This window comes from Trachymyrmex septentrionalis, unplaced genomic scaffold, assembly GCF_001594115.1.
Source record: "Trachymyrmex septentrionalis isolate Tsep2-gDNA-1 unplaced genomic scaffold, Tsep1.0 scaffold70, whole genome shotgun sequence".
In the NCBI taxonomy this organism is placed as follows: domain Eukaryota; kingdom Metazoa; phylum Arthropoda; class Insecta; order Hymenoptera; family Formicidae; genus Trachymyrmex; species Trachymyrmex septentrionalis.
Window position 1 is genome coordinate 2,026,498 of NW_017305885.1, and position 10,980 is coordinate 2,037,477.

Below are 10,980 nucleotides of genomic sequence, written 5' to 3' on the forward strand. Positions count from 1 at the left end.
TTTTTTTTATTCGATTATAAGTCGGTGAGCCGCAGATTGTGCATCACTGATTTAAAGTATCTTCGTTATCTGTGAATGAATTATGTTGGAAATGAATATGTCATAAAGTTTACATAATTATTTCTTATGGAAACAGGTACAGTCAAGAATATTAAATCAATTATATTAAAACGCTAAGGAAATACAAGTTATGTTATATTTACTTACTTAATTATACATTACAACCTAAATATAGCGAATATAAACGAAATAATTAGATTACATTATTTAGGCCAATTGAAATGTATAAACATTAAAAATGAACAAATAGGAGGCATATGTTTTATATTTTTTATTCTATATATTTAACAGACAGTAAAACTGTTAAAACTTAAGAATTAGCACACAAATACTTGAATAAATGTCTTTTATTTCAAGGCTAATTTAGATGCATTGTGTTATTCTTTAATTCCATATATATTATAACATTATTTATACAAGCTATCTTATAAATTCTAGCTCGATATTTTCAATCACTTTAACAAAGATAGGAATGCCTATTTCGTTTAAATAATCGTTTAAAGCTGCATTGTGGAATTTACATTCCTAGCGTTGTGTAATTATCTTCTGATGGACCACAAAGGATCCAATTGACTCAAGGGATCAATGACTCTGCCATTAGATTTTTCTTGTGACGCTGAACTTTTACTCGACGTGCTATCGTTTGTTAAAATTGTTTGTGTTTTTCCTAAAATAAAAAAATTTAGAAATTGAAAATTTCTTTTAAAAAATTGAAATAATTACTGATGCTCGACAAGTTGCTTGCTTAAAATTAATATTAAAATCAATTTACAATATTTTTGATAATTGCATACCTGATTGTTCAGAATCAGGACGTTGCATTCCTACCCCGAGATTATGAAGAAAATCATCCGAAGGATGGCATTGTAATTTTCGCGATGTTTTTTCCTTGTTCCCTTTGAATCCATCTAAATTGTCAAATGTGGCTCGAGTAGAGGATAAAATACCGCCTGAAATAAAACAATACATTATTGGAACTGTTTCATTAAAGATATTATGAGAAATTATTTCACTTACGTTTCATTAAGATGTCCTGAGCATGGTACAACACGAGTCTGTATGCAAATAATAACGATTCCTTATTTACGATTTGTTTGCGACATTTCGCAAGGCCTTTAAAAACCAACGGTACGTCTACGATTCCACAATCAGCTCGTATGTGACATACAGTCGCAGCGGCTACTAAAAATAGACTGCTCAACGAACCACCATCTAAACAATGTACAATTACCGGCTTAGGAGAACAACGTCTTAATGCCTGCTCTGTCATTACATCGCTTGAAAATGCAAGTATAGCGCCAGGACTACTTGGAAAACCACTAGAAAAGTCAAATGTGTACATATATTTTTAGTACATAGTATTTAGTACAAAGTATTTCAATTACAGAGTTAACTTACTTTGAAGGCCACACAAGAAATTGCATGTGTACAATAACTCTCTCAGATTTCTTTTTATTATGTTGAATAGAAAGAGTTCTTTGAATATAAGTTGTATGATTGACTATCTTTTTCAGTGAAATAGTAAAATTTCCTACATCTAAGTTGTCCTCTTCACTTATGGGCCAATATAATTCTCCATTCAACTATGATGAAAAATTATTATTAAAATATATAAATTTTAAAAAGTGTTGTAATAAAAAAATATAATATAATTTATACGAAGAATGTCAATATATAACATTTTTCAGTTTCTTAATTTATGTTATAGAATATATATTATTTTTATATAGGTACAAACCTGAACATCAGATGCTAAGCATGCAATTACTTCACTCTCTTGTTCCCAGACCATCGTCCAAAAAACATCTAATTTATCTATTAAAGGTGTTTGAGTTATAATAAATGCTGTAGGTATCCACTGTGTGATTTCCATAATGTGAGATGCATTTATGTATGATGAAACATCCGATGACGATATTTGCACTCGTGTCGTGTCGTATGGAATACAATCAATTGTTCGATTTTCAGACGAGTGAGCTAACGCTACAGTGCTAGACTGTTTTCCATTTTCTCGTTCCTAAAAAAGAAAAGATTTTTATAAACTTGAAATAATTTATGTACATTCTTAAAAATATATCCTTTACTTGATTATATAGCTAGTAGAATATTAACGGAATTTATTTTAAACTTACTTCGAAATCCTGAACTTCTTTCCATTTGATATCAAGATTCATTGCTCCACTTAAAGTTTTTACGAGTAAACTATCTACAAATTTTTCGTATTTTTCAACGTCATTAATGAACTTTTGTAATGCTGCTGGTTCTCCTAGGGGATCTTTTTTCGGTTGAACATCATTGTACCATGTATCCCATACGATTTGTAAGTTCTCATGATCATTTTTGTCTTCAGTGGGAGTTGTAATTTTTTGTTCAGTTTTACAAGATTTGTCTTGTTCGCTTTTTTCTATCTTATTATCTTCCGCGGTATCAGCTGTTATTGCTTGCTCTTTTTTCTGTACTGTAGAAAGAGGTTTCACTTCTGGTACAAGAGGTGCATGATTTATAGTAATGTCCAGATCAGAAAGAAGATCGACATTCGATTTCGGTTCCTCGGATTTGGTAGTGAGCTTCATCGGATTAGCACTTGTTGTTGTGTTTGTTCCATTGTTGACGGCTTGCATGTACGTCTGATTATAATTAGTGTAATTTTCAGGTCTTGTTACTGAACCAGCTGAAACAGAATGATCTAAAATGACAATATAACTCTACACGTAAGAAAACACAATGTCGATATTAGAAAAATGTAATATACCTTGACCCTGCATTTGAAGACCATAAGGCGTGGTGTAGTACGTATCATTTCCTGTTTGAGATTGATAAACTTGACTGTATTGCGAAGATAGCGTTTGACTAACCACAGCATTATTGCCTGCGTTCGTGTATCGTGCATTTATCTCTTGCTGCTGATAAATGTTACTGACCGTAATATCAGAGGATGTTACTGAAACCGTCGCCTCCAACGTTTGAGAAGTCTGTGTACCTTGGGGATTAGATGCATAAGTGTAGCCCTGCGCCTGATTAGCAGGATTATACGTATATGCCATTGTATTGCCTCCATGTGTATTTTGCATGTAGGCATAATTTTGGCCTTGCGAATAATTTGGATACTGCACGTATCCCGAATAAGGAACTTGTTGCGAATATTGATACGATTGTGAGTAACTTTGCACCGTCGTTGGTTTCGCATGGCTCTGTATTATTTCTGAGCTACTCGAACTATTTATGTAGGCATACGTGTTGGACGCGTCCCCAGATAGCATGCTGGTCTGTTCATATGGTGCACCAGTAGTACCATGCTGATAATTCTGATAAGTATTTGGATAATTTGAAGCCACAGTGTTCATTTGCACTTGTGTACCGTATGCGGCATATGTTTTATCCGTGTAATTTTGCTTATTCGGTTCTGTACCGGTCTGTTGTGAATACTGGATAGGATTAACATCATGTAAACTCGGAGAGTATGACACTGAGGCTTCATTTGTTGATGGTATAGAATGTACAGATTGATTGCTCGTACTCGGTTGCTGCGATTGCATGTATTGCGTTGGAGGAACGACAGTTGTGTCATATGTACTTTGAGTATACGGGACGTGCTGAGCTTGCAGTTCCGTTGGATTGTAATACGTGGTATTCTGATAGTTTTGTGAATACGTGATCTCGGATTGAGCAGTCTGAGGGAGTGAGTAATTCTGCATCAATGTATTGTCCTTTGCTGGTATCGTTTCTTGAGATCTAACAGCGGTTTGATTACTGTGAAACATTTCTTGATTTAAAATTGTCTTTTGTTGATTATTATATAGTTGAGTTTGTTGCACAATGTTGTAAGAAGTTTGCCCTTGACCATCGACCGTCGATACGGTGCTGTTCACTACTGCAGCTCCGATGGTAGAGACAGGCATTTGCGGTACTGGTTGAATGTGCGTAGACTTCTCAACCGTTCCGCTCTTAACTGTAACTTTCTCTTGATTGGGAACATACGATGTTGTAATGTTATAGCTATTATATCCCGTTGGTGATTGATAAGTGTCATACTGCAAAGAATTGGAAACATTGTAATTGGAAGAGACGTCGTGGAATTTGTCTTGGCTGGTGGCTGTGGGTAGAGTTTGTCCATTAGGTAGATAGGAATTAACAGGATATTGTACACTCGAATTAGATACGCCTGCAATTGACGTGGATAGAGTTGGTTGTTGATACACATTCGTAGTGTTCGTATTGGTCGGCAAGTAACTCTGACTTAAGATACTATTAGCAACCAGATTTTCATAATAAGTCTGTGTACCATACGGATATGAAGATGGGCTTGTTCTATAATCAGCGTACGTTGTAGGATAATAATGTTGTGGTGACTTCACAACTGAGGACGGAATTTCCGATATGGGTATTGTACTTGGAGATTGAATTACATTTTTATTTCCCATGTCAGTTGTCGAATCCATTTGCACCGATGCGACATGCCCTTTATACAAGTTATAATATGGATTTTGATAACCGGTGCCGCCTTCTACTCTGTTGTTCAAATAATCTTTCAGCTTCAGGCCATTACCTGATCGAGGACGTGCTTGATCGTAAGTCGATGGTATTGTTGCGTCGACTTTCTCGTACGTATTTTTATTGTCCTGTGCAAGTATTTGCTCTCGTTCTTCTTCTTGTACTTTACATGTACTTTTAACTCGCTGTAATAGCTTTGAAACATTTATTTCTAATTTCCTATAAAATTCTAAGCCTTTGCTCGATTTCGCTAGCAAATCCTCATACGCGTCATAAGAATTGATTAAAGAAGATATGGTCATTTCTCTACGTTTTAATACTTCCTCCACACTTTTACGTACATTAGCAGTCTGTGCATACGCGTCCGTTAGAGCTGCTAATATATTATCTTGTGCTGTAAGATTTTGTTCTATCAAGTTCACCTGCAATCCAATTGAACTTTTTTATTCAATCTTTACATATTAGAAAATATGAAATAATTTAAGTAAAATTTTACCGACCAAACTTTGATGCTTGTTAAGTTGGTCCGCAAATAAACGATCCAGAGAAACAGATTCAGACGTAGCCGTCACCAATAAGCGCGTTAAATCATCTTGAACAATTTGATCTCGTAATTTGGTAAGCAAATCAAGTCTCTGCATTCGCATTTCGTCTACTTTATTTAAAACACGTTTCAACTCTTTCGTTTGCATTTTCTCTATTTCTTTAGCTTGCGATTTTTCAGAACCTTGATCTACAAGCATTGAAAGAATAAATTCATTTACTAAACTCAAATTTTAATAAGTTATTTAAATTATTATAATTACTTTATTTGGTATATTAATAATATTATATATAAATATTATTCTACATAAGAAATTTATATGAAAATTACCTGCAAGGCAAACATTTGGTGAAGGAATTTGGGCCATTAAATCAGCTAATGGCTGTGCGAGAATTTTTAAATTTTTTACATGCATTGTTACTGCTTTATGAAGGGCTTGATTACTCTCAGAAGCTTTGTTGTGTGCTTCCTCATATTTCTTAGCTTCTCTAGTTAAATCTGTTGCCACTATTGATGGTGGCCTTTTGCCTACTGCATCTTGATATTGCTTTTCCCTACAAAAAATAAAATTTATTTTTTAACTTAATTAAATGATCAATAATTATTCGGCAGAAAAAACAGTTTTACAATTGTAAGATTTTTTAAATATAATTATATATTTAGATCTAGTAAAATTAAAAGAGCAAGATTATATTAAAGAATTATATTAAAGAATTTTATAACAGATGAAAAGCTGCCTTTTTTTGCTAAACGTAACTAATAACAACAGAGACTTAAAACTTTTAACAAAAGATGATTAATTCATACTTTTGTTCCTCTTCCAATAAAAATTTTGATATTTCTTTTAATACTTTTTCTACATCTTGGCTTGTTTCAGATAATTTTCCCATAATATCTATTAAATCTTGAATAACATGTTGTTTAGCATTAAGCGCAGCACATCGTTCGAGTAATTCTTCTGGGAGAGGTGAACATTCCCATTCCGAAGCTTGCGTATCAGGATCCCAAAAATTCATATGTTCTAGCTTCAATGAAGTAAGATAAGTATTAAGATATTGATCTTTTTCATCAATCTTTGCTCCGATAAGGCGTAATATTTTGGCTTTTTCTTCCGAATAAAGAGAATTAGCTTCGTGTACTTTCATAGGAACAAATCTATAAAAGAAAATATTAATATTAAATTCGTAAAGAGGAATAATATTCTACACAAAAAAAATTGAACTTATAAATATACTATTGTAAATATAATAAAAAGAATTAAACTATTGATAAATGTAATGAAAAGAAATTAAATACAAAACATAATTACCTTGCAAATATATCTTGTCCTGATACCTCTGGGTCATTTATGTTAAACGATATTCCTTTAACTAAAGACGCGCCTTTCACTGTAGGAAGGCTTTCTTTTTCAGGCACTTCTTCGTGATAAATAAAATCGTTCTCATTTTTAGCGGCTTTTCTCTTGCCTTCGATTACATCATTGGTAAATGTGAGCGATTCTTCCACTGCGGCTTTTTCCTCTTTAACGTTTGCAGAATCATAAATCATATGTGCCTCATTAAGAGATGCTAATGCAGCATTATAAAAAGCTACTCGCTCTCCCATTTTCCTTTGTTCCTCCGCAGCAAGGCCTTGATAAAGATACGTAACAGCCATATGATACGCTTTTTTAAATTTGACATAGCGTTTCCAGCTCTACAAAAGTTTAGATTAATTATTTAATTTCATTTTAAAAACCTATATTCAAATTCATAAAAACGTGTAAAGTAACTCAAGTATATAAATTATAATTTGTCTCACCTTATAAATTTTATTACCAACAGTATCGGATATAGTTCCATCTTCACCTCCACCTTGCTCCAACGTGGTTAAGGCCATAGTAAAGTAATCTACTATTTGCTTTGCAACTTTTGCTACATAATACATAAATCTTGTACAATGACAGAGCTAAACAGTTGTTATTAATAATTGATTTATAAAACTGACAGTTGATAAAACATACCTACAATAGTTGGCTTGCGATTATCTAACATACTCTTTTCCAATATACACTCTTGAGCTTGTGCTAAAGAAAGCTGATGCATAAATGTCATTAATTCCGGTGATAGATCAATACCAGATGGTTGAGGAAAACTATTTTTCAAGTGTTCGAACGCCCATGCTGCACATTGAAAATGAGTACATGCCATTTTCATTCCGTCTGCACTATTTCTTTCCGCCCGTGAGCCCAATTGGGTGTGCATTGCTCCAATATTGTATAAAATCGATATAATCTCAAAACGAATGCTTCCCAATGAACATACCAAGTTTGCATAAGCGTCTCTCCTAAAAAAAAGTGGTTTAAGAGAAACAAATCAATAATTATCAATTTATGTGTAATTTAACTAAATCTGAGCATTTCTTTTAAAAAATTTAAAAGAACCTACACATAAACGTTTATACTAAAAAAAACATTGTACAATTTAAAAGAAACAAATTCATCAATTTATGATCATTAATTTATATACAATTAGATAAATGTTAGATAATTCATGAAGTATAATAGAAAATATGAGATTTTATACCACGTAAATGTAACCGCAGCAGGACCATCTTTGTACATAGGAAATCTGCTTTGAAGAAAATGCAACTGGCAATAATATTTCTTTAACAGCGTACATCCAGCCATGTCGAGGGGTGCTCTAACTGCCATCGAGCGTAAGTTTTCCAACTGCTGTATTTCACTGTTGTATGACTCAGGTTCCTCATTGTAAAAATCTTGTATATACTGGAAAAAGAAAGAAAAACAGTATACTAAACAGTATAAGGAAAGCAAAACTGCAGAGACATTGGTGGCAAGTTATTTTTGTCACTTCGACGTTCCACAACGGATTTCTAACGATAAAACATATAACAAAGATTGACTAATTAGATATAAAAGAGACAAACTCGTAAGATTCGTACCTGTTTGAGCTTCGGACCAAAAGTAGTCGGCTCTGGACTGACTTTTAGTTGGAACCATATCATCGGCAATCTCGGCACTGCCTCCATGTCGGCTTATTTTCCTCACTTTATTCAACTTGTCGAACGTTGACAGTCGGTCATCTGTCAAACTTGTCGGAGGTCGAGGATTCAATCAAGAACATACACTCTTCTGTCACGTATTACATACAAGTATGTACGAATAATGAAAGATTATCGTTTCTTTGAGGAGCATATGCAATTGAGACTTGACGACGACAATTCCTATCAGTTCCTGTTCATGGAAGCGAGGTCGCTCGACAGGTTCGAGAAACTTATTCTGGAGCGGGAATTCCAAAAATGTAATGGAGAGTAGTAACGATAGTAACACACTTTATCGCAAAGAAATAAGAATACATTCTCACATTCTAGAAAATTAACACATGGAGGACAAACGTAACATCGGAAAATTTATTTTGCTTTGAAAAATTTCCGGTAGTATAAAGAAAAATTACCTGAACGAAACGCTATGAGAATCATTAAAATTATAATTTGTTTTACGTAACATATAAAAGAATTCAATTTATTGTTAAATATATAAAATGTGTCATGAAGTTCGAAAAAGAAAAGAATTAAAGTAATATTTTAGATTTATTCCTTTTGTGCGCGTGACTGAACTTTTTGTATTCTTCATTTTTTTCTTCGACATTGGATTTATTTCATTTTAAGTAACGTAATTACAAAAATTTTATAAATTAAAACATATTATTGAAAAATGTCAATTTTTATTTTTATCTTGAGATGCTGTGTCTATTGAAGATTTGATAAAGCTGAATAAGGACAATTCATGTTTGTAATCCTAGATAGCGCCAAACTAACTCAAATTTTGTTTTTCTTCTTGCACGCCATCTATCGGAAAATTTTTAAACTTTTACATGGATAATTCATTGAAGAAGAGAGTAGATGGCGCCAAAGTAATCTTTTTAAAATATCAAATAAATTCCTAACTAATGTTAATTGTATGACTGTATATGCAATATATAAGATCATCATATATGATTCAGAATATTTTATATGTACAATACTTTATATGCTCAATAAAAGAAATGCATTTATTTATTTATATGTAATTAAAGTTTTCAAAAATTATTTCTTTATTTATTATAAAATTTAATAGAAAATTCATCATTTATTTATTACATACAATTAAGATTTTTAAAATATGGTAGCATAATTTCAGGGATAAATTGGAAGCATAATAAAGATAATTCGTATAATATTTGTTGCATTTGATTTTGTTTTTAAATTATAAATTGTTCTGTATTTCAATAGTTCTCATTACATAGTATAATTGCGATTTCACGCAGCTGTACTTCTATTTGCTGTACTTCATACCTTATATGTGACTGCAGATTATTTGTAAATACTAAATGTAAGCAATGTTCAGCGATAACTCTAAGTAGGAAAAAAAAAGATATATTATATAACAGCGTTAGCTAACAGCATTAATAAAAAGCAATATTTTTAATTAAAAACAATAACGTGAAATTATTTGTTTTATTAATATTGTTATTAAATTAACAAGATTATTTTAATTAGAACATCCATCATTTTTTTGTGTATATGCAAGCTTCTTCATATTTTCTTCATAGTTCTTTCGAACCGATTATTACGAACATGCTTATCATTAAACATCATTATACATCATTCATCTATTTTTGTTACAAAATGCTCAGATTTAAACTGAGCGTGAAGTTTTCAATTAAAACTTGATTAAATCAAATTCGTTATCGTTCTATGCCACACCCGACGAACTCGCCTATGTCTCGAGGAATCCCGATCATTGGTTCCATGAAAAACTGTCGAAGGTAGAGAGAACAAACGATTACTTAATCACGCGTATTATTACTATGACGCGTTTTATCTTGGAGTCATTTCCGCGGGATGCCGCAGTATCCTTTCGGATCGCGAGTGTTCATGCTGGCGCGGCGACTCGCCCGTTCGCGTTAAAAGTAAAACGTTCGACGTTAGAAGAGAACGATGGCACGGTGGACGAGGATCATCGTCTATCTTCTTCTCGTAACGGCCCACCTCTTCGTGACTACGGACTCGCAGTATCGGGATCGGGAGAGTCTCTGTGAGTCTCGGCAGACTTGCGCGAGCTGCCTACAAACGCCGCGATGCGTCTGGTGCTCTATGACGGTAATGAATATTTATAAGCATCGTTAACGAGCGGTCTACTCCGCTAGAGGTGACACGCGGTGAGAGAAAGAGAGAGGAGATCTGCGGGAGAAGGCGTCGCGTTGGAAGAAGCGCGCACCTGCATCGCAACTACTTATTATGACGGGCCGACGACGTTTCGCGTTTCGCCGCCGGTGATTCATACCCCGAGTGAACTCATGCAATTGCACTGCATGACTGTTTTGCATGACTCGTGCGAGCTTAATACGAAAACGTTCCTTTCATCACTTCTATCAGTTCTCCGATATCTAAGTAGGATCCGGAAGAGAAAATAATCGCTCGGGCCTAGTTGAATGGAATATACACAGGCTCGATGTATTTTGTGAGAAAAAAACTTGAAGGATCTGCTTCCCAGAACCTTACATTTTAATAAAATATTAATGTTGTTAGAAGAAAAATAATTTAATTTTGTACTATTAGTTTAAATATTACGGCTCGGATATAATATTATACATATTATTATTTATTATATAAAATAAAGATTAGATATAAAAATAATTAATTAAATAGATATTATAAATATCATAAAAATAAATTGAAGTTTATTTCTTTCATAAGGCTAAATTGATATAAATTGATTTTAGTGTAAAAAAAATGAAATAGATTTTAAAAATAACAATAGATATACTAAAACATATAAATATAAAATAATTAAAGTTGTAATATATCAACTATTAAATTTGTAATAGTTTTGTGATCATATT

General features: G+C 33.0%; 2 protein-coding genes across 2 annotated transcripts in view; one reads left to right on the plus strand and one right to left on the minus strand.

The window, feature by feature from the left end:
• Positions 1–292: 292 nt before the first annotated feature.
• LOC108753705 (tyrosine-protein phosphatase non-receptor type 23) lies at positions 293–8,375 on the minus strand. The gene is made up of 15 exons (XM_018495555.1): positions 8,039–8,375; positions 7,660–7,862; positions 7,098–7,420; positions 6,896–7,008; positions 6,405–6,790; positions 5,903–6,250; positions 5,426–5,649; positions 5,052–5,284; positions 2,813–4,973; positions 2,193–2,731; positions 1,799–2,077; positions 1,459–1,643; positions 1,078–1,379; positions 855–1,010; positions 293–727 (listed from the first exon to the last, which is right to left on the minus strand). The coding sequence occupies exons 1-15, from the start codon at positions 8,123–8,125 to the stop codon at positions 600–602; spliced, it is 5,667 nt and encodes a 1,888-aa protein (XP_018351057.1). The 5' UTR covers positions 8,126–8,375; the 3' UTR covers positions 293–599.
• A 1,624-nt stretch (positions 8,376–9,999) lies between these two features.
• The window catches only part of LOC108753706 (integrin beta-PS-like), a 10,301-nt gene continuing 9,320 nt past the window's right edge, over positions 10,000–10,980 (plus strand). Inside the window, exon 1 of the mRNA XM_018495556.1 lies at positions 10,000–10,237. Coding sequence (XP_018351058.1) covers positions 10,076–10,237 — 162 coding nt within the window. The 5' untranslated portion in view covers positions 10,000–10,075. The remainder of the gene's footprint in view (positions 10,238–10,980) is intronic.